We start from the raw sequence: 24,970 nt of genomic DNA, 5'->3' as shown, positions 1-24,970 counted from the left end.
CTAAATCGTTACCAAGACATCTACCAGGATGGTTTCTTTGAAAAGCCCGGTCGATATCTCCCACGTCCTTCGCTAAATCGTCACTAACGACCTTGCTGTCAACGGGCGTTAAGCTCTAATCTTTCTTCTTCAAACACGTTTCGTGCGCCTGTCTACATGCTACGAACTATCTGTGCAGATATATTCTACGAAGATCTTTGCGCAAACTTGTCGTTGTATGTTGACTCGTCTAGAGGCCTTTTTCTTTGTACAAGTATTGTAAAACCTCAATCACTTTTATTTATCTTTCAGATATATGGTTTCTTTCGTGGTAGGACAACCGTGGAAGAAAAACATTCAAGTCGACATAGAACAGATTATGTGACTCTCGCTATTTGAAATGCCTTGTGGAATTTTTGTAGTTGCGTGTCGTCAAATGTGAATCAACCTTTTAGCGTACGTCAGAGTGTCAACAATGCAGCAGCTCACAAATTTATGTGTGTCATTCAGCTGTCTCAGTGCCCTCTGTTTTACCTCGTATGATAATTACGCGGACAAAATAGCTTTCTTACGTACATCGTCCATTTAAATTAGCGGTCAATGACAACTTTAGATCGTCGTCATAACACAGATGTTGTGTCCTGCTGACAGAATAGAATCTTTGGTAGCAACACAATCATTTGTACTGATTGCCTTATTGAAGTTGCGTTGTGGTTTCTGAGTGCAGTGTTGGTTTCTGAAGTTAATTATTTCTATTTTCTGAGTGAGATGTGTAATTGCGACATGTCCAGTTATCAAAGGATTTACTGCAGCATTTCTGAAGTACCACTTTATTTTTAAATGGCGGAGATGAACGTGTTTCACACGACGTTTTTGTTTGGAGAGTGCCGATTGTGATGGTTAAGTATTAAGAGCAAAAGTATTCATTATTAGATGGGGAATGTCTAGTATAGCGCTCGCTATTCAAACCTCAGCGTTCGTCATGCCTTTGTCGCGCACGAGGTCATTATTAGCTAATATAAATGGTGCCCCTTCTAGTACTCCGAACGAAACGCACATAACTCAGTTATCAGATAGTACTACTCAGCTACCACCTTTGAAAGCTAACCAATCCTACTTGGAAGATTCGATTTTAACGCCCATACCAACACCTCAGTCAGTTAATGGGCAAGCGACGCAGGTAAATGGCGGGGTCCAAACATTATCATCAGTATCAATTAATTCCCCATCAAACGACGCAACATCAACAAGTGCAACTTCTACAGCAACAGCATCACAAAACAAAAATGGTTCTTGTAAACCTAAGAGTATGGTGGTTACGCCCGACCAAGTTATGGCTACATATATGAACAAACTGACCCCCTATGAACACATTGAAGTATTCAACTATCCACGTATTTATTTTATTGGTGCAAATGCCAAAAAAAGGCCAGGTATTATAGGCTCGCCAAATAACAATAGTTATGATAACGAACAAGGTTCATACATACATGTACCGCATGATCATGTAGCCTATCGTTATGAAGTGTTAAAAGTAATTGGAAAAGGAAGCTTTGGGCAAGTTGTGAAAGCATATGATCATAAAAATCACGAACATGTTGCACTGAAGATGGTTCGCAACGAAAAGAGGTTCTACAGACAAGCGCATGAAGAAATTCGTATTCTGCAACATTTGCGCAAACAGGACAAAGACAATACTATGAATATTATTCATATGTTTGACAGCTTTACATTCCGAAATCACATGTGCATAACATTTGAACTGCTTTCGATCAATCTTTATGAATTGATAAAGAAAAATAAATTTCAAGGATTTAGTTTACAGCTAGTGCGCAAGTTCTCACATTCACTGTTACAGTGTTTAGATGCGTTGCATAAAAACAAAATTATTCATTGTGACATGAAGCCAGAGAACATCTTGCTGAAACAGCAGGGCAGAAGTGGAATAAAGGTAAGAGAAGTTCAAATGGTGTATTCAGTCTTTTGTGCTACTTTGTTTTTTTTTTTTTACATCCTGCAGAACTAGAAGTGCTCAATAATTAGTTCCCTTCCTGTTTTACTTCCACTGTTAAACAGTTGGTGTGTTTTCACCATTTTTATGTTGTTATTAAATCATATGTCAATGAATTCTTTGTTCTGACAACAGTGGAAGGCATCCTGCATAAGTTTTTTAAATTTATTTTGCTTATGGTCACTGTGTAATAGATTATCATTCCAGAAATGCAAAATATATTCTGTACATATGTTTAATCTTGCATGTTTAGAGGTTATTATTGTTGTGTGGGGAAGTGCTAAACAACAAATCAGACCGTCTGAGATTTTATACATAGTCAATATGAGGATTATTTGTCATTAATCACGTCTTTATCTTCTAGCAGTGATTTGTTAATGTAAAAAATGACAATATGCAATGTAGTTTGAAATTGATGGTATACTGTTGGTTCCCCTAAAACTTGCTGGAAGTCAGTTCAAAGTATGGTGGGAAGAAAGATCATACCTCCCCCCCCCCCCCCCCTCTTCTCCAGTGGGATTATGCCTAATATGTACTGCAGTTTACTACTTCAGATTGTATGCAGCTTTACTCACAATGCCAGCTGCACTAACAGCCCAGTGTAACAGTTATAGAAGACATTATATTCAAAATATGGAAGGCTGTTGGTAAAATTGATATATGCAAGTGCCTAATTTTTTTTATTTTGTCAGTTTTTGTATTCTATATAGCAGAAAAATGATAATTATCATTATTTTTCAAAGCACAGTTTCCTGTAGGCAACGTTCTTGGGCTTGTATTTGTGAGGAGTTGAAATAAACTTCTGCCCTATTATTGATTACATGTGTTACATGATTAAATTAATTGTATCAACAGTCAGGTTCTTTCAATCAGAATACTGACAGGTTTGTTACTGATCCTCAAGTGTGATTGAGAAGTAGGAAATGTGTTCTTAAATTGCTTTGAGATGTAAGATGCACCGGAATAATACTCGGAGAATTGTCAGTTATGTAATACAGCTTTTCTGAGTTTATACTACAGCTATAGTTATTTACAGAGAAAAGTATGTTTAATACGGACCTTGAGCTATGCTACAGATTGGTCTCTTACCTCAGCTTTTATTTCTTATTTACTTTTGCTGGCTTTGCCAACTCTCAGTCCAATTACCACACATTGAAATATTAAACTTTTGTATACCACCAATCCACATTGACCCATAATGAAATTGGTATGATGGATATCAAAATCCAAAGTGCGTAAAATACATTTCATAAGAAAAACTATAATTATTCTCACAACCAAACTATCATCTTCTATCCTAACCTAGACATTGGGTTACACTAAATAAAAATCTGACACCACAACCTACATTCCAAAAAATAATATAGAAGCCAAATAAATATTGTCAGTGTCCTGTACCATCGTGTTTGTGCACATATTAAATCATACCATATAACTTTGTTAGCTCACAATCAAAGCTGATGTCTAGTATCAGTTGATTCAACCAAACGCTACTAATTTGTTTGTCACCACAACTAAAATTTAGAGGTGAGGACACTATCCACATTAATCCTTTGGTGGGTTAGTTTAGGTTGAGTGGTAACTAGAGACATTTGTATCAGAGATACTTCGGCGAAGCCTGTACGCACTCCACTATCATATAACTTGAATGATGGGAAGGTTTTTTCAAAATGTTCTTTTCTAATTCCTTTCATCATTCTTAAGGTGTATGAATAGCTGAGGACAATAATAAGGATGTATTGTGTGTTTATAACAAGTTACCACATGCATGTTAAGTAAGTATAACAACCACTAATGTATAGAGTATGCTTACAAAAATCTAATGCCCTTGTGAAGTAATTATACTAATGTAATACATGACCCATTAGTTTGATTTGAGGAGGGTATTACTTTCAGAATATCTGCTACAAAAAAAGTAATAAAACATGGAAGTTTCTGACCTGCCCTTGGCTGGTATCACTGTAGGTCTTATTATCTGAATGTATAGCGTGTTTGTAGAGCTTGGTTGTTACCATTTCCATTTTATTGTTTAGAAACATGGATGTTCTAGAAAGAATCTACTTTGCATGTCTATTTCAAATGCCTCTGCACATCCAGAGAAAAGGAAGAAAAGTTTCTGTTGTCAATAAGGTACATTTGTCTATGAAATATTTTTCCACTTTTTAAGGTTAACATGAATGAAAGATAGTATGTAAATTTCTATAAATGACTGGATAAAGAAGAATGACAATATTGTAAAAAGGATAGTTGATACCCATAATAGCCAAACTCTAACAATACACACCAAAGGTTGTCACAGCATCCTTATTAACATTCATGATTTAAATAATGAAAAAGTACACCAGTTACGTATTTTTTCATGATTAGCACAATATGTTTTGAGAATGTATTCTTATTTTCAAATTCATCTGTTTGCAAATATATTTTTATGGTGTCTTTATGTGTGATATATTGCCCCCTCTTGCACTTTTGTCATTTTGAAGTTATACTACAAACAGAAAATCGATAAAATGAATATCAGGATGTTTTCTAAGTTCTAATGTTAGAGAGAAACAAACAAAAAAAATTTTTGTTTCTTTTTTCTACCTTTAGCATATAAAAACATTCCAAGATTCATTGTTTTGGTTTTCTGATTGTAATATAACTTCATAAAGGCAACAGAGTAAGAGGGGCAAAGAAATCACACATGCAGACATCACAAAAAATATATTTGTAATTGGTTAAACTTGAAAAATAAGAAACTTTATTTAAATCATGAATGATACAGCTGCAGGCTTTCCTAAAACATCATGATAAACAAAACCAAGTCTTTAACATTAAATCACTGGTTAAAGCCGATTACAAAGTTTTGAATATTCCTCTTGACCCAAAAGACTTTATATGGTTTATCAGAGTGACTTTTGCAAGAGTATTACTGCATGTTCATTGCTCCCTGTACATACAACTTTGGTGGTACTCCATTCATACCTCATATTCTAACAGTACTCTTTCTCCTCCAGCCTGTTCACTGTGTTAAAAACTGAATCCATATGTCACTGTTAATTGGACAGATATCTTGGACTTAAGGCATGACTATTTCTGGGATGACTCTTTTTCTCTGCAATAATGTGCACACTGTTGTGAAATTCTGTTATGAAAAAGGCTGTGTATGTTAAGATAATTGATCATTTTATATCACACGATTTGCTATCAAATGTACAGTTAGGCTTTAGAAGTCGTTTGACCACTAAAATGCTATATTCTCTTTTCTGTATGAGGTACTAAACAAAAGGTTTTGAACGCTAGAGATATTTCTTGATTTAACTAAGGCATGTTGATCACGAAATATTGCTCCAGAAGTTAGACCATTACAGAATACGGGGAGTAGCTCACAATTGGTTCACCTCTTACCTTAGCAACAGACAGCAAAAGGTCATTATTCACAGTGTTGAGACTGGCTGTGATGTGGGGTCTGAGTGGAGTACGGTCAAGTGGGGGGTGCCCCAGGGATCAGTGTTGGGGGCACTTCTGTTCCTTGTTGATATAAATGATATGCCCTCTAGCATTGCTGGTAACTCTAAAATATTTCTGTTTGCTGATGACACTAACTTGGTAGTAAAGGATGTTGTGTGCAACATTGGTTCATTTTCAAATAGTGCAGTTCATGACATAAGTTCATGGCATGTAGAAAGTAAACTAAACGCTGAATTGCAGTAAGCCTCAGTTTTTACAGTTTCTAACACACAATTCAACAAAACCTGACATTTTCCTTTCACATGATTAGTGAAACTGAACAGTTCAAATTTCTAAGTGTTCAGATAGATATCAAATTGCTGCGGAAAGCCCATGTTCAGAATCTTGTTCAAAGACTTAATGCTGCCATTTTTACTATTCGAACGATATCTGAAGTGAGTGATTGTTCGACACAAAAATTAGTCTATTTTCCTTATTTTCATTCACTCATGTCATATGGCATTATATTTTGGGATAACCCTATTCTGAAAGGATATTTTTGGCTCAGAAACAGGCAGTTCGGGCAATAAGTGGTGTGTGTGTGTGTGTGTGTGTGTGTGTGTGTGTGTGTGTGTGTGTGTGTGTGTGTGTGTGTGTGTGTGTCAGTCAGTTAATACTCAGCAGAAATAAAACCTGCATTTGGATTAGACTTCCTTAACTCTTGTGCAGAAAGGTGTGCAGTATACTGCTGCCTCCATTTTCAATAAGCTACCTCTCAAATTAAAACGTCTTAGCAGTAATCCACGCACTTTCAAATCGAAACTGAAGTGTTTCCTCATGGCTCACTCCTTCTATTCTGTTGAGGTCCTTGAAAAATTAAGCTGATTAATGGTTTATTGTTGATTGCATTTACTGAAACTTATGGATCGACTTTTTTTCGAATTCATAAACATTTTATTTTTATCTGTTATTACTTTTATGTTCTAATTTCATGTACTGACACGTTCCATGGACCTTGGAGATTTGCTTCTCAATTTGGTCCTATGGAACTTGATGTGTAAATAAAATAAAATAATACTGTGTGGGGTCAAAGACTCGAAGCCAGGCTAATTTCTGCAATAGGTAACGAATGATTCATGTTAAGCATTGTCTGGTATATAGTTATTCTGACAGGAAGTTACAGCAACATTTATCTACACTGTAGCAAAAATTCCAGAGAAAATACTGTCTTATACTCCAATTAAAATTGTTGTGTGATAGACGTTTCAGCGAGTTAAGTGTTGGGTGCCACTCACCATCCAATCGTATTTTATACTCGAGTGTCACGTGTTCGCTGTGTTAACTGTTTTGTAGGTAAGCACAGCACTTTGTGAAGCATGGCTGGCTTGCTGCATACTGGCAACACTGCCCAGTCACAAAGTAATCTTAAACTGAGTAGTGTAGCTCTAGACAAAGTTTAATTATTAATGTCTTACAACAAAGCGATGAAGGGTGGCAGTGCTTATGAAATGGTGGGGATCTCAAATCTCCATCCAACCGTCTAGATTTAGGTTTCTTTGAAAAGCTTATTCTCAGTTTCCTTCTTCGTTGTCTTATCAGAACTTACCACCGTTGAAGAAATTTTAAACCCAATCTTCCTTCCTTAAAATTATTATGTTGTGCTCTTATTAATTAAAGCCATTCTAAACAGTAATATGTTTAATTAGGCATATAAAAAGTTTCTTCTTAAATACTAACATAATCTGATTAAAAAACTTCCTAATTGACAATTCGTGCCTTGGAACTTGGTTCCAACAGTCAGAGGTCTTGACATCACACGTTAAGAGTCAGCTATTGGCAGTGCACCACAACAAAGCATTAGTTCACTTGCAGTGTTTGAGTAGAGCAGTGTACATATGTAATCCTGTATTGAACACTGTCAACAGACTGTTTAACTGTCGCTTGTTACAGTGAGGGAAATCATGTTTCGGTCCTGTTGGGTGAGCCTTGACAGAGATTGACACTGGCTGTGGCAGCACTTAAGTGTCTCAAGACAAATGCCAAATAACAGTTTTTATCGTAGCCTAATAGTAAGAAGTTAAATGTAAATTTCTCAAGAAGAAAGTAGAGATGATTGAGTCAACATAACTGCATGACATGCTCAAAAAAATGAAGAAATAAAAATATAATAAATTCTTATCTGCCTCACAGTTGTATTGTACACAATTTGTCTCATTAGATTGATATTTTTGTGCTCTACAATAATGTCTACATTTCTGTTAATCACTAAAAGTTTAGTATGCAAGTATTCTTTTTTACTTTTTTTTTCCCTTCACTTCTTACACAAGTCTGTCTGATTATAGTAGTTAGCCCCTCCTTCCACCACCATCTGATGGTTGTTAATCAGTTTAATATAGACAAATGTTTGAAGATACGTCAAAGACATTGGATATGTTTACACACACATGCAGTATATCCACACTTAGATTGTATTGGGCAAAGATGCAATAGGAACTTGACCATTGTCTTTTCAATGGAATCATCTCGTCAGACACGTTATAGCCACTTTGTGTTACCACAGAAACCAAGTTTGCATGACTGGATGGTGGTTTGAAACCCTGCTCCTTTATAACCACTTTGAATTACCACAAAAATCAATTTTGGATGACTGGGTGGTGGTTTGAAACTCTGCTCCTCCCAAGTGAAAGTTCTGGCCCACCTGAATTGGTATTCCCATTACAAAAGAAATAATCATGCTCCACATATCTAGAGACAACAAATACAAGTTATCATACTGCTACATGAGAAATTTATTCTCTTAACAGTTTCAAACATAAACACGCAAACTCCTGCCAGAACTGCCATACTTCATTCATAAATACTAGTTTATTTGCAACTGCACCTGCAACTGAGAAAACAGTAAACTGCAGACATTTGGTGTAAAAAAAACATACAGTAAAAATGGTACACCACTTTTCGGATTAAAAATATACTCAACAATTTTACGAACGGGTAATATTATTTTAAGTTAGGCCTAACTTATTCACTTAAACTGTTAGAATGCTTATCAATTAGATTTTGTTGTATGCAAAGATATATTTCCTTCTACAACCCCTTGATGAATGTGGACAACCATTGTGGCTAACATGTTTTTGTGTATGAGTTGTTTTGCACACATTACATTTAGAGACCCAAAGCTGTATGTATTGTAGCTATCATAGTCACTGTCAGTTAACAGATGTCTGTGTTTAGATTTGGTTACCAGAAACAGTCCTACACCTGGCAATTTAAATAGCGATGTTTAAATAGTTAATTCACATTATCACTCCATAACCTTGTTTTTATTAATCCGGAATTTTTTCTGTGTTTGTTAGTCCAGGATGTTTCTTTGTTTTTTTACGCATGTTCAACTGTTAATTTAGTGGAAACGAGTTCCAAAATTTTCTTTGTGGGTTAGGAATGATATTGGAAGCATTTTTTTTTTTCATATTTATGATATAGCTTTCCTGCACTTGCTGATTAGAGGTATTTCCTTTATAAATGCATTATTTGATTCATTGCTGATGTGTGAAACCAGTGGTACTAATTGATGACACCAGAACCAAACTATGTGCAAGAGATACATAGGAAAGAAGTTCATTATGAAAAAGATTAATAGTATTAAATTTACTTAATTTCTTAAGAGATTTTTCATTATTTCACAGTAAGTTTCTTCCAATTAGCAGCAGAATTAAAAAGTATCACTGTTTAGTGACTCCGTACAGGAATTGAAGTGTATTTTAAAAGGAAATATGACTTTATATAATAGTAAGAATAATTAATAATTCTTTCTGTTATTGTTGTTCATTGTAAAAAGAATTACTCCAAAATATCCGAAAATAGTAATAAAAGTGTACAAAATTTAAATATCTAGTTGAAATAATAAGACCAAATGCTTTGGAGTTAGCTTAGCAGAGGCAAGGAAAATGGAGGTGGCTTTTCCACTAACAAAAGATCTGTGTGATCTGTTTGATAAATGCAAAACTCGTTACACTACAGCACTGTCATCAAACCAGAATGCCTTTTATTAAATACAGCTAAACAATTTGGTGAAATGCAATAGAAGGAAAGAAAAATAACCAGGAAAATGTTGGGACCAAGATATGAGAATGAGAAATGGAAATTAAGAAGTAATAAATTTATGAACACCAGAATCGGACAGAATGAGGAAGAGAAGAGTTGTATTCTGTGGGCACTTGGAACAACTAGATAAAGAGAGCGAACTTTTTTGAAAGAAACTGAAAAACTCCAATGATACGTATCAAAGAATTTAAAGCAGACTTGGTAGAAATGGAAATAGTGGAGGAAGAAATAGAAGAAAGAGAAAAGTTCAAAGAAAAAGTAAAATGTTTCTAGGGCTTCCAGGAGAAAACAAAGATAGACAGATGCAGTATGGACAGAAGAGAAAAACTTGGGAGAAAATGAAACACTATTGGAAAGAAAGAAAGAAGGTGCAAGTTATTTCATGTGGTCCTTAGTGGACCAAACCAATTAAAAAAAAAAAAACAAAAAGAAGTCCACAGTCTCATAAAGACATTACTGTTAAGCTGATAGAGAGTGCAAGTAACAGATACTCTAATTAATTAATACCTTAAGTGCAGTAGAAAAGGTGCTGAGAAGATAAAAAAGAACAGTATGTTGCAAAAGTTTCAGAAAGATTAATGCAACTAGAAAGCTTGCTCATTATTGTTACTGAAATTCAGCTTTAAAAGTTCTCATAAAAACTGACTTTTGTATCCTTTTGATTTCACATACAATCTAGATTTCTCAGTAGTAGTTCTCGTGCAAGAAATGTGTCAAATGAAATGTGCATTACTGCATTAGTCCAGAGCACTTTTCAAGAGAAATTAAAGTATGCCTGTCTTGAATTCCTTTATGCAAAGTAGACTGCTGATCATGTAGTAATGCATCAAATACTAAAAAGGATTAGTTAAAACAGTGACACCTGGTATTTAATTTGAGGCATTTGGCCATGTAAATGACAACACCCTTAAAAAGACTGAAGTTTTATTTAATTAATGATCTAAGAGAAAACTGGTTCAAATTGTGTCTGACAAAAAAATAACCCACTGTTGTACTGAGTAGTTCAACTACTGAAGGGAGGGGAGGGGGGTGAAGGGATAAATGTTCTCTGTCTGGGGAGACACTTATTGTTGAGTTTCTGGAAGGTTCAGTTTGAGGGTCCTTGCTGTAATAAACATTTCACAACAGAGTAATTGGGAAATAATAATCTCAAAAATAAGTCATTACTACACCAATGTTAAATGGGACTTATCATTAAATCGTATTTACTAATAATAGCCAGGGCCAGCTTATCTGTACCTCAAAAGTTTTTGATGTGCCAGTGTGTGCCATAGTACTAGTACACTGTTTTTATCCTTGGTCACTTTGAAGAAATATTTTTAAAGAATAAGACATTTTAATTAAGTTTAATAGTTACATTTTGTGTCAAACTTTTGTTATATACAACATGTTAATAAAACTGGCTATAAATAATCACTGCATTTCAGAAGCATTAATAATGTTATTAGTTAAAATGCTAGACACAAAGACTCTTTCCTTAATGTTTACTTTGGCTCGAAAAAAGGACTAGTATCATGGTGACAGATTTTTATTTACTTTCCCAATACTCGACAGATATCAATTTAAATTTCAAAAGCAGGCTGAATGTTTGACAGAATTTATTTAGAAGTGTAAGAGTCTTACATACCCCTTTTTAAGAAAAAGTGTTTTTCACAATTCTGCACATTTATATATAAATGGCTCGCTTCTGTCTGAGCAGAAAAGAGAATTTTGTTGATAGTCTTTAAAGTGATATGTTTCACTCCATTGTGGTAGGTTGCAAATGATCAGTGGAGGATTTGTGAATTATAAGATAAAGGTACATTATGATATACTCATCATTTTTCTCCTCCCTTGTTTTTCTCATGTTGCCTGTTCTCAGCAGTTTCTAAGTCTGCAACAGTACCACTTTCCGGTTGTTTAGACCGAGCGAGGTGGCGCAGTGGTTAGACACTGGACTCGCATTCGGGAGGACGACGGTTCAATCCCGCGTCCAGCCATCCTGATTTAGGTTTTCCGTGATTTCCCTAAATCACTCCAGGCAAATGCCGGGATGGTTCCTTTCAAAGGGCACGGCCGACTTCCTTCCCCGTCCTTCCCTAATCCGATGAGACCGATGACCTCGCTGTCTGGTCTCCTTCCCCGAAACAACCAATCCGGTTGTTTAGATGTGTATTTCTGATATCAGCAGACTTTCAGTGTTAACAGTTTTGTTGAAAACATTGTCTGTACTCCAAATCATTTGATCCATACTAAAATTTCCCAATTATTCATTTAATAAACTATCCAGCAAATGTTATAACTTACTTGTGGAAGCTCCAATGCAAGCATGTAGTAATAAAAGTGTTTCTGTTATAAAGTCTGGCAGTCCTGCACATAGTGAGTTTATACGTCTGGAAATCTACCATTAATACATTTTGGGACTGACCTCTGTGTACTTGCTGAGAATGTGGGCTAAACTTATCACTGGTAGAAGCACCTGAGATCTTTCTGAATCATTTACCATAATTTGTTAAGAAAATGAAGAAGCTGCAATGTTTGACTGCCCTATTCTATCAGTAAATGGTGCTAATAATTCCGAATGAGAGATTAGAGTGCTGATGGTCATTTTGCTTTACATTCACCCTTGTGATGCATCTTTACTTGACTAGAAGTTTCATTTGTATTAACAGCCTCAGTTAAGTGGTTGAAGCACTGACCTAGTGTTAAGGATTAATTTTTTCAAACCCCTTACTGACCACCTAGATTTCAGTTTTCTGTGATTGTCATAAATAACTTTATGTGAAGGTGTTGACATTTTCTTCCCAAATCTGAGCTTGTGCTCAGTGTCAAATTACCTCACCTTTAATGAGATGTTACCATATTGTCTGTCTTTCTTAAGGGTGGGTCCTGCTTAATTCATGCCATTTGATTTATAAATACACAGTGACACCATACCTTCACAAAGTATGAAGGAGTTTGTCTTTAAGGTTTGACTGTAATGTGTGTGTCTGTTGTGTGATATAGTATTCATGTTGTCAGTGAGAGAAGTATGTATTTGCACTAAGCATCTTAAATAATATCAAGAGGCGATTACAAGAGTTCTGAGGTCGATTACTGTTGACTATGAAACTTCCTGGCGGATTAAAACTGTGTGCCCGACCGAGACTCGAACTCGGGACCTTTGCCTTTCACGGGCAAGTGCTCTACCATCTGAGCTACCGAAGCGCGACTCACGCCCGGTACTCACAGCTTTACTTCTGCCAGTATCTGTTATGTTAAAAATAACTGTCAAGACATTATAGTGTAACATAGGATATTGACACACAATGTAGAAAGTGAAGATTAAACAGGCACAGACAAAAAGAGCAATTATTCAGTAATGGTATTTACACAGCAGCAAAAGGTGTTGCATGTATGAAGAAGGCAAAAGGAAAGAAAATCTTCCAACAGATTAAGGTAACTATTTGCGATGGTGAGTGTTTAAAGCAAGTGATGATAGTAACAAGGTACAATACACTGTATGAAACAGAAGTGGGGTGGAAGCACTAAGATAAAGTGAAAACCAAAAGTCATCCTTCCCATGCACTGTTTACTAACAAAACAGATAAAGGGGAGGAAAAAGATAGTAGTAATAAAGGTACTCTCTGCCAAACACCAAAGTGGCTCGTACAGTGTAGATGCAAATTTACAAAATCTGATAATGCAGATGTAATCAAAAGCAGCAATAGTATGAAGAAAACAAAAAAGCAACCTGTAATGTAGACAACCTTTTCCTAAAAATAGTAGACAGCACAGTAACTAATGACAGAGTGAAAACTGGACAGAGGTAGTAATGAAAGTACATACATTCCGTGAATAATGCCAGATGAGATGTATAAAGCCATTCAGGATATGATGAAGGGAATTGCGCCTCGAGATGGAGTTCAGGAAGAGATTATTAAAGCTGGAGGGATTGTTACAGGAAAAGAACTTAATTTTTTATTTTATTTTATTATTTTTTTTCCTGAGAAAGACATTTCAGCTGGAAACAATGTTACAATTGTTGTACTTCATAACAGAGGATTAAAACAATACATAAGTACTACACAAGTGTCGGCTTCCTCTTTGTAATGTACAAATAAAAATAAATAAATAAATAATCACCAACCACATAGAGAAAAGAGATACACTTCAGTGGTACTGATGATTTTTTTCTATACCCAACCGTTTTTGGAATGTTAAACTCCCATCTTCAGATGTATAAAATTATTGTATTTGGTCACGCATAATGTGCAATCTGGCCAGTCAGTGCAATAGTCCCAAATCACGTTAAGATTAGACTTCAACATCCTGAAAACAGTTGTGGATTGAATAAATCATTAGTACAACTGAAGTCAGTGTTTTTAAATTAATTAATCATGTCTCTCAGTTACGGGTGTCCTTTATACCAAACCTTTTGCCCAAAGAGAAAACTTGGATCTTAATCAGATAAAGAAATGAGACAGTTTTAGAAGTGAATATAGCACAATGGACCGTCTGAAAGCCGTGAATAAATGTAAATGAAGAAAAATTGTAAATGTTATATAAACCTTTCCAGATTTTCAGTAACGGCTATCCATGACTTCACAAAGTGTGTTTACAGTTTAATATTTTCATTTTTTTTCTGCAGCATTATTAGAGCTGAAATTAAGAAATTGCTTAACACTCAAATAGTGGAAGGGGTCAATAGACACCTGGTCTAATTTTTTAAAAATCCTTTCAGATTTTTTGGTATGTAAATACCATTGACAATGATAATGGACCTGTTTGCGTGGTTGCACCTTATATCCAGCACGGTAGCTGTTTGATGCCTGCACCTTTAACTCCCCATGTATGCCAAGGAGTAGATGCCCGTCACCCTCGGGCATTGGGACTCCCTGCAATGGCCATCCTGCCAGATGGCCTTTGCTGTGGCTGGGTGGCGCCCGTGGGAAGGTCCCCTGGTCGGAGTGGGTGTCATCAGGGCGGATGACGCGTGATGAAGCATACCATGTCATCACTTGCTGGTGATCAAACTCTAGCAGTCTCTAAGCATTCCAAGTCTCAGTACAATGCAAGGAAGTATGATCCTAAATCATTCCCCTCCTTGCCCACCCCATGGGAGGAATGCCAGGCTAAGGATGGCAGCAAACTTCATTCGCCCTGGTACCTTGTATGTAAGGGAGCTGATGGGGACTCCTTTGTCTCAAAGCCTCAGTTTTTTGTAGAGCATTTAGAGGACGAGTTCGGTGAGGTGGAGTGCTTGTCCAAAATGCAGTCAAGGTCAGTCTTGATAAAAACAGCATCCTCTGCTCAGTTGCAGGCATTATTCGCTTGTGACAAGCTGGAGGATGTTTCCGTTACCATAATACTTCACAAGAGCTTAAATATGGTCCAGGGTATTATATTCCACAGGGACCTTCTTTTGCAGTCCAACGATGAGCTGCATGTCAACTTAGAGCGACAAGGAGTTCATTTCGTCCTGCATGTCCATAGGAGTTCTAGGGATAATCAGGTTGCCACCGGTGCCTTCATCTTGGCCTTCGAGGGTGACACATTACCCAAGAAGGTCAAGGTCACGGTCTACCTCTGTGATTTCAAGCCATATATCCCTCTCCCAATGCGGTGCTTTAAGTGCTGAAAGTCCGGCCACATGTCTTCCCACTGTACTTCCAGCATCACATATCGAGATTGTGAATGTCCATCCCGTCCCAACGCTCCGCGTGCCCCACCTCTCATCATTCCCCTTGCTCACCAGACTGCAGGATTTTACAGTGAGAAAGGAAAATCATGGAATAAAAGAACCTGGACCAGCTGACTTACACTGAGGCTAAGAGGAAAATTGAGCGCCTACGTCCTGTGGCTGTGACCTCCTCTTATGCCGCTGCTACCAGAACTGTTGTAGCCCCATCAGCTTCTCGAGATTACACTACACCTGACCCCTTGATGGTGGGGGGAACTTCCCTCCCTGTTGCTCCCTACCTCGGGAGCACTGTCCCCCCATCAGGGACACCAGTCCCCACTTCTCAGGTGAAGAAGCATAAGTCTTCTTTGGCTCCTCTCACTAGGAAGGGGTCCTTTGGGTCACTCCCTTCCCAGGTTTCTACTAGTGGGAAAGATGACACCCATCAGTTGCTGAAGTGCCCAAAAGCAGCTGGTCGTAGGGCTTCACGATCAGCCTCCGTCCCGGAGATAGAATCAGTGATGCCCTCCCAGCCAGAGAAACCCAAGGATCAGCGAGAGAAATCCAGAAAGAAGACCCCCAAAACCAAGGGAATTGCAGTGGCACCCACACCACCGCTGCCTACAAGCTCTGCGTCTGAGGATAAGGTGAAGATTCTGGCATCCGCTGAGGACCTTGGTCTCGCCAGACCCTCAGATACAGTGGATATAGCCTGTTCACGGAATAAGTAGGTGGCAGCGGGTGACCCTGAGGCGTAAATTGCCTCAGTCTCACGATCACATCATCCTCCAGTGGAATTGCGGCAGTTTTTTCGACCACCTGGCTGAGCCATGGCAGCTGTTAAGCATTACTCCTGCTTTCTGCATTGCCCTCCAGGAAACTTGGTTCCCGGCAATTTGGACCCCTGCCCTTTGTGGCTACAGGGGATATTACAAGAACTGTAGCGAATGTAATAGTGTGTCAGGTGGAGTTTGCGTCTTTCCTGAACTCTGTATGTAGTGATCCTGTTCCTCTTCAAACCCCTCTTGAAGCTGTGGCTGTCGGGATACAGATGATGCAGGATATAATTGTCTGCAACGTATATCTCCCTCCAGATGGTGGTGTACCCCTGAATGTATTGGCTGCACTGATAGATCAACTTCCTAAACCTTTCCTACTTTTTGGAGATTTTAACACCCATAATCCCTTGTGGGGTAGCACCATGCTTACTGGCCGTGGCAGAGATGTCGAAAATTTACTGTCCAAACTCGACCTCTGTCAATTAAATTCTGGGGCCGCCACAAATTTCAGTGTGGCTCATGGTGGTTACTCAGCAATTGATTTATCAATTTGAAGCCCAGGACTTCTCCCGTCTATACACTGGGAAGCACATGACGACCCGTGTGGTAGTGACCACTTCCCCATCTTCCTGTCACTCCCCCCGGCATTATGCTCACGGACGCCTACCCAGATGGGCTTTAAACAACGCAGACTGGGTAGCCTTCACCTCTGCTGTCACCGTTGAATCTCCCCCACATGGGTTCACCTGCTTATAAAACAACGGAAACCGTATGTTCGGAGACGTACGTGTCAACCATTGCGTGCCATACGTCACCTTCCCAAGTCTGGGCAAAGATCAGGCATCTTTCTGGGTACCAGAACCCAACAGGTGTCCCTGGCATTAACATCAATGGTGAGCTCTCTACCAACACAGGTGCAATTGCCGAGCACTTCGCTGAGCACTACAATCGAGCCTCTGTGTTGGAGAACTACCCCCCAGCCTTTTGCACCCTCAAACAACGGATGGAAAGGAAAGTCCTCTCATTCACTACGCACCACAGTGAACCCTGTAACGCCCCCTTTACAGAGTGGGTGCTCCTCAGCATGCTTGCACATTGCCCGACACAGCTCCTGGGCCAGATTGGATCCACAGTTTGATGATTCAACATCTCTCACCTGACTATAAGCGATACTACCTCATAGTCTTCAGCTGGATCTGGTGCAATGACGTCTTTGCATGGCAGTGGCGTGTGAGTACAATCATTCCAGTGCTAAAACCTGGTAAAAATATGCTTGATGTGAATAGCCATTGGCCCATCAGCCTCACCAACGTTCTAAGCTGCTAGAACGTATGGTGTGTCGGCAGTTGGGTTGGGTCCTGTAGTCATGTGGCCTACTGGCTCCATGCCAGTGCAGTTCCCGCCAGGGTTGCTCTACCACTGATGATCTAGTTTCCCTCGAGTCTGCCATCCCAACAACCTTTTCCAGATGCCAACACCTGGTTGCCATCTTTTTTGATCTATGAAAAGTTTGACACGACCTTTCAACATCATATTCTTGCCACATTATATGAGTGGGTCTCTGTGGCCTGCTCCCAATTTTTATCCAAAATTTCCTCTCGCTCTGTACTTTCCGTGTGCAAGTTGGTGCCTTCCATATTTCCCCTGTATTCAGGAGAATGGCATTCCGCAGGGCTCGATATTAAGTGTATCTCTATTTTTAGTGACCATTAATGGCCTAGCAGCAGCTGTAGGGCCATCGGTCTCCCCTTCTCTGTATGCGGATAACTTCTGCATTTCGTATTGTTCCACCAGTACTGGTGTTGCTGAGCGGCACATATAGGGAGCCATTCACTAGGCACAGTCATGGGCTCTAGCCCACAGCTTTCAGTTTTCAGCCACAAAGTCTTGTGTCATGCTCTTCTGTCAGCGTCATACCGTTCATCTGGAACCTGAACTTTATTTTAATATCAATCCACTCACTGTAGTGGAGACGTGTCAGTTCTTAGGACTGGTTTTCGATGCCCGATTGACTTGGCTACCTCACCTTCATCAGCTTAAGTGGAATTGCTGGCAGCACCTCAATGCCCTCCGCTGCCTGAGCAACACCAACTTGTGTGCAGATCACTCTACACTGCTGCAGATATACAGAGCTCTTGTTCAATCCCGCTTTGACTATGAAAGTCTGGTTTATGGTTTGGCGGCCCCCTCAGCATTGCATTTACTCGACACAGTGCACCACTGTCGCATTCACCTAGCTATAGGAGCTTTTAGGACGAGTCCGGTGACCAGTGTCCTGGTGGAGGCTGGGGCCCCTCCATTGAAGGTTAGGCATGCATAACTGCTAGCTAGCTACATTGCACACATTTGTAGTTCTCCTGAGCATCTGAATTACCATTTCCTTTTCCCACCTGGCCGTTCATCTCCCGCATCAGCGGCCAAGGTCTGGGCTCACAATTGCGGTTCGTGTCGCTGTGGCTCCCAAATGACTGTCATCTGCCTATTGCTGGACTGCCCACTTTTAGCCGCTTTGCAGTAGACTGTAACTTTCCCAGCACCCTACCTTCAGTGTTGGGCGACAGTGCCTCAACAGCAGCTTTAGTTTTACATTTTACTTGTGAGGGTGGGTTTTATATTTGATCTGAGTTTTAGCACATGTCCTTTGTCCTTCTGTGTCCTCCACCGTAGGACTTTTAGGGTGGAGGTTTTAATGTGTTGCAGAGTGGCTGGCTTCTCCTTTTTTATTCTCGTGGTCAGTCAGCCATGGTAGTCTACTTTCTTGTTTTTAATCTCTTCTCCCAGTTTCTTGCGTCACTGTGTGGTTTTCTTGTCCTGTTTTGTACATTGTAGTGTTTGTTGTCCTTCTGTCATTCTTCTGGTTCTTCCTTTCTCCTTTCATTGTGCCGTATGCCGTCTTTGTTTTTCTTCTTTGTTTTCTTATTTTGCTTGGGTAATTATACTGGGAACAAGAGACCAATGACCGCAGTTTTGTCCCTTCCCCCCCCCCCCCCCCCCCTTTTAAACTAACCCGACAGTGAGGTTGTGGTGATACGCTTACCCACAGTGTCGGAAAATGTGCACTGCACTGTAGTGTAGCTAGTGTAGCTACCTGAGATGCACACATTTTAGGCCCCAACTCAGTGTTCTGTGTGTTGCCCAAAATAAACTTTGATGGAGACATTGTGTTACTTGTTTCACAGGATCAAATGCTGAAAAATACATAAAGAAAAAAATAATGGACTGTGTTGCTTTAAGAACTGGCAAACAAATTATTGTTATTATGTATGTTCATAGCATCATTGGTAGGAAAGGTACTTCTGTGTGTGATCTTTTATTGTGCCCTTTTTGGGCCTACGTTGATGAATCACACTGTCGTGATAGTTCTCAAGAACTCCTCATGTTCTGTTTTGATGAAAAATCAGCCTGCCTGCAATATTTGAGGAACTTCTCACATTCCATTTTAATGAATAATAACCCTGTCTGCTGATTAAGTTCATTCACGTGTTCAAAAGTGAAGAGGTAGGGGAGTGGATGACATGTTTTCATTGAAAACTGCCTTTGTTGTTATTGCCTAGGAGAAAATATAACCATTAATGAGCACTAACTCCCTAGCACAACTAGCTGTGTGTTGGTGTAATACATGCCCTACAAGTCAGACAAATATGTCCTCAATTTTTGGTCTTGTAGAAATAAAGTGGTTTTTGCAATACATTTTTGTGCATTGTTGATAATGTATAACCTGAAAACCAGTCATTAGGAGAATACATTGTACTGCACCTCATTGAACCATTTCTGTGTTAAGAAAGAAATTTTATGTCAAACGATATGTTTACTTCTCTCATCAATCTGTGAAGCTGAAGCTGCAGGAGTAGAAAACTTCAGTTGCGTGAACAATAACAAAGTTTGTCAACACCCCTAATGAGGTAAGAAGCAGAATGCTGAAAGATAATCCTTCCATCACCATCATTTTGTGGCTGACTAGTGATAGGGATTGTATCACAACTGGATATCAAAAAAAGAAAAACATCATTCTTCCATTACTTTTTATGCTGAAGTGGAGGAATACAAAGAAGGGAACATAAAACTGGAAGATATAACTTTATATGACAGCACAAAGTTCAGTGACTTACTGAATAATGGTATTAAACAAAATGCTACAGTATTATTTTTTAAACTGAAGTTCTTCTGACAATGACATTATATTAATGAACTGCAATTTATAATTACTTCAATGAATAAAAGTGCTGTGTAATATCACCACATATTTTCCTTTCTCGCCATTCTAGCGTAAATAGAAAAAAGTTTCGTAGTGGACTTACAGATGTTGTGCAATTAGAATTGTGGATGCCAAATTAGCAGTATGAATGGTAGATGACTCTACCAGAGAAAATTGAAATAAACTTGTTTGTAAGAGTTCAGTTTCCTAAGAATACCTTCAAGTGAATGTTCTTAATCAAATATTTTTCTGAATATTAAAGAGTTAATGCTATAGCTTGACACTTCTCTTAGATGTGAAGGCAATGCAAATATCTGCCACTGACTTGCTTAATTTATGATCTTTCACAATCATTTCTCCTTTCATATGTCATTTATCACAGCTATTTTTCTTCTGTCCGTCGTCTCGCATGCTTTCTTTGCATGCTATTATCATTGCCCAGGCTCATTAGGTTTGGTTGGTGCTACTGCATGTTCAATTATGGTAGCATCAGTGCAACCCCTGCCTCTGACTGCCAGACTGAAAGTTTTTCCTACTACTGACTTCAGGTCTCTAGCATTTGTAAAGGGCTTGTCTTAAAATTTGCAGAGTCATTGCGTCATTTAATGTAAACTAACTAGTTGGGAACAGACAGTGTGGCTGTTTACTGATCTTCAGCTTTTCAGGTGTCCTATTTTACAACAAGCAAGAGTTGATGTAGGAACATTTTTTTATCTTTGGGGGGGGGGGGGGGGGGCGTCAGGTGAACGCTTCACTGTTTTTCTGGGACCAATGCTAATAAAAGTTGCTGTTTGTTTTTCTGATTGTCGTCGTCACTACTTTTTTAAGTTAATTGTCTTGCTGGCTGTGGAAAGGAGGATAAAATTCCGTTGCTCTTGGGATTTCAGTATGCTGAAAAACCACTCCATAAAATAAATATGGCATTAAAGCCCCTAAAAGCAAAAAAATTCAAACTTATGACATGCTGAACAAAATCTAACAAAGCTGTTCTCCTCATTTAGTTCCCTCCCAAGTCTGATTGGTGTCACTTCACTTTCCAGAGGTATTTTCTCCAGGAAAACTGAAATATACTGTTGTTAAATTCACAGCTACAGGACAGGTTTTAGGAATTAATAATTATCAACCAGTTTCACTGACAAAAACTTTTTCTGATGTTTCTGAAAAGATCAGGTAGGTACTCAAATTGCTGAGTAGATTGGAAATATAAACTTGAGTAAGCCAAACCTTAGCTCTTAAAAGATTTTTTTAATTGAATGTCATTTATTACTCTTTCCTACAGTTCTGTACATGGAAGAATGCTTTAAAATAATAATAATAATAATAATAATAAAGTGTAGCAATATGTAGAATGAGAAGTTCAAAATGTCCGAGTCTGTTTCTTGATAAAAGCTTGAATTGAAAATCACATGCGATAGATTTGTGCACTGCTAAAGTTCAGTAAGTTTTGCTTTACCTGTGATTGCTGAGTCAGAAAGTGAAAGTGTCAAAATCAGTTTTGTACGTTTCCATCTTGTAGTATAACACAGGATGTGTATTATTTTATGTTCCAGGTTATTGATTTTGGATCAAGCTGTTATGAAAACCAAAGGGTGTACACATACATCCAGTCAAGATTCTATCGTGCCCCAGAGGTCATACTGGGTGCCCGATATGGAATGCCTATTGACATGTGGAGTTTGGGCTGCATTTTAGCAGAACTTTTAACTGGGTATCCATTGCTCCCAGGTGAAGATGAAGGAGACCAACTAGCTTGCATTATTGAACTCCTTGACATGCCACCACAAAAATTACTTGATGCCTCAAAACGTGCTAAGAACTTTATTACGTCTAAAGGTTATCCACGGTATTGTAACGCCACAACCTTAGTCGATGGGTCAATACTCTTAAGCCCAGGGGTATCACGAAGGGGAAAACAGAGGGGCCCTCCGGGATCTAAAGAACTTCATAGGGCTCTAAGGGGCTGTGACGATCCATTGTTTCTGGACTTTATTCGCCGTTGTTTGGAATGGGATCCTGATGCACGAATGACACCTTCTGCAGCATTACGTCATGCTTGGTTGAGGCGAAAATTACCAAAACCACCAGCTGACAAGACAAATTTGCAGACCACCAGTGTAAGGACAGCTCCTTCTTCATCAAGGAATTCTTCAAAAGCTAATCCTTCTGCAAATGGTGGATTGAGTAGCAACAAACTCAGGGTTCAAATGTCTGATGAAAGAGCTAGTACAGTGCACTCAAGACATTCTCTGCATCCAACAAAATTACCTCAGATTCCAACGAATACGTAACAGCATTTGACTTATTTTCCACTCTTAATTTTGTGCATTGTTTTCTAATTAATTTATTTAAACAGAGGACTGTGAATAAAATATTGATCTCTTTCTTAAATTGTACACATTTGCAGTGTTGTTTTCATGCTAAAACAGCATTGCAAATTATACTGAATTGCATATAACAGACTTACTATGTGCAGTCTGTTAAATGTTAATGTGTTGTTCCTGTTTCATATGTATTGTTTGATATTTGTAATGAAACCTTGGTTTCGTGACTTATTTTACACATTTTTAATGAGTGTGAAGTATTCTACATTAGGATGCTATACATTTTCTATGTGTTTTACTTTTTACAATCATTGTACATACCGTTTTTAAAGGCCATGAACTTGTGAGAGATCTGAGTGATATAGTTGATAACCTAGGGAAAAGAACTGCACTATCATTGTACCAAAAGATAGATTCATTTTGTAATTTTATATTGAACGTGAGAAGATATTAACAGTTTTAATTTTTAAGGCCATTTACACCTTACTGCAGTGTTCTCTGTTTCAGTATCATGCTGCAATGTATTAATTTGCTAATGTTAGTGAATAGATTAAGTGGCACGCAGTATGCCAGTGTGGTCATTAGCAAATAAGAATCTTTACAGAAATGCATGTCAGTGTGGTATTAAGTTTTTTATGCATTGACTGAGTCATTATTTTAAATGATGATTACACGATGGTAATGTTTTGTTATTTTTGTTGTTTATTTATTTTAACTAACTTACTGCATTTTAGTATTACACTCCCATGCTTACCAGTGTGGCTGTGTGCCCTGTAGATTGCAGTTGTAAATGATGAATGTAAGATACCATTCATATTATTTTTGTTGCTACAACAACGTGGTGAGCACTTTTTGATTTTTAAAATGGTGTGTCACTTGTAACGTATAAAATACTCAAATGTTTCATTCCATGGGCTCATATAACATTAGACAATTAATTATCATTTGATGAAGCTAAATTATTGTCACCATTGCTCTTCAGAAAGTACTTTACTACTTGGCTTGAATCATCATTTAGTAACTTATGGTTGTGCAATGTATTGTGCTTTCAGGCTTTAATGTTTTTAATTGTTTAACTGGATTATCTTTACATGCATCAATACCACATATTTTAAAGCTTGCCATATACATACATATGTTTTGAATTCTAAGACAAACACATCATATGCCGTATAAGAATATTTCTGACAGTGCTGTGCCCATTTAGCTGTGACATACAGCTGTGAGGATTGTTATCCATGAGAAGATTCTGATGTTAGTTTGTCATACACTGATCATGCGCATTTTGATGGCTGAATATTATGTAAGCTTTGTGCACAAAAGCAGTATGTATTAAATTCTGTAGAAGCGGGTTTCCTTAAACTTGGTTCTAAAGTATGTTTGCTTTATGTGCAGATAACAGGAAGTTTATGAACGTTAATGACATCAGAAATTAAAGTAGAGTTCTTTATGGAAAAAAAATCTTGGTTCTTTCACATTATTGAATCCACTACCTCATCTAGCCCAGACCTAAAAAGCTCTGTCTGCAAAAAATGAACAAATTTCTGAACACTGCTGGGAATGTGGAAACCCTGAAAACTTCCAGTCCAGTTGTTATTTAGCTAGAAATAGAACAACTTAACATGCTTTTGTTATACATAGGTGCTGAACTTTGTTTTAATAATAAATTAAAAGCAATACATATACTGTAAGGAAAGTTCTGGCTGAATGATTTGAAATTATGTAAAGTATTGAACTATTACTTTGTCATCTTTCATTGTGAATACATAACATAATTCAGTTTCAAGAAGCTTTTGGTCTCTGGTGTTAAGTTATGGGCTGTGGTATCTCAAGAATAATTTAGCAGTGAAGCCTGTGAAATGTGGTGCCCAATAAGAAACTTAAAAAATACACATTCATTGAAATGGTACAGTGTCATTTAGAGTAAACCTGTACAGTTGTAAGTTAGTTTTTGTTTTGGTTTGCCCCAACAAGTTCCATAATACCTTGAAATGTTATCCATCTGAATAGTGCAAAGTTGCACTGTGGTTCGGAGTCCACGTTCAACTGTAGGTCCAACTAGCTGGGTAAGTTGGATCAAAAGCAAGGGCATGGTGCCCCCAATAGGACTATACCTAATTAATCAGTATCGTGTACAAAGCAAATTTGAATTGAGAACAGTTTTACTGTAAATATTGAATTCACAGTGTGCATTTCTTGTAACTTACATGAGACTATACTGTTCGTTAGGACATCTGTGTATCACTGATTTACTCTCGACCGTTTCAAAGCAGTTTTGAAAGGAGATAATAAATAATTTTCAGTATTTTATGTAATGTTTGATAAGTATCCGTAAGTATAAGAATGAAACATTGTCACCATCTTTTACAGTTTCCAGCCACTAGCCATGTCTGTTTGGAACATAGGTGTCTCCACCGTCTTCTGTCTTCCCACCATGTCTCCATCTCCAACCTGACCAGTCTTCTACTCTCTTTCGCTCACGTTCCTTCACTCCTACCAGCCACCTGTGTC

At 38.1% G+C, this 24,970-nt stretch overlaps 1 protein-coding gene across 1 annotated transcript; it reads left to right on the top strand.

The window, feature by feature from the left end:
* Positions 1–614: 614 nt before the first annotated feature.
* LOC124721985 (dual specificity tyrosine-phosphorylation-regulated kinase 2) lies at positions 615–24,769 on the top strand. Its single transcript, XM_047247154.1, has 2 exons — positions 615–1,930; positions 21,689–24,769. The coding sequence occupies exons 1-2, from the start codon at positions 920–922 to the stop codon at positions 22,424–22,426; spliced, it is 1,749 nt and encodes a 582-aa protein (XP_047103110.1). The 5' UTR covers positions 615–919; the 3' UTR covers positions 22,427–24,769.
* Positions 24,770–24,970: the final 201 nt, after the last annotated feature.

This window comes from Schistocerca piceifrons, chromosome X (genome assembly GCF_021461385.2).
Source record: "Schistocerca piceifrons isolate TAMUIC-IGC-003096 chromosome X, iqSchPice1.1, whole genome shotgun sequence".
NCBI lineage: Eukaryota > Metazoa > Arthropoda > Insecta > Orthoptera > Acrididae > Schistocerca > Schistocerca piceifrons.
This window is presented reverse-complemented; position numbering and strand designations above follow the sequence as displayed.

Coding starts and splice junctions, on each gene's coding strand:
- LOC124721985 (XM_047247154.1), top strand. CDS start 920: ATGTCTAGTATAGCGCTCGCTATTCAAACCTCAGCGTTCGTCATGCCT. Junction 1,931..21,688: donor AGGGCAGAAGTGGAATAAAG/GTAAGAGAAGTT, acceptor TTTATGTTCCAG/GTTATTGATTTTGGATCAAG.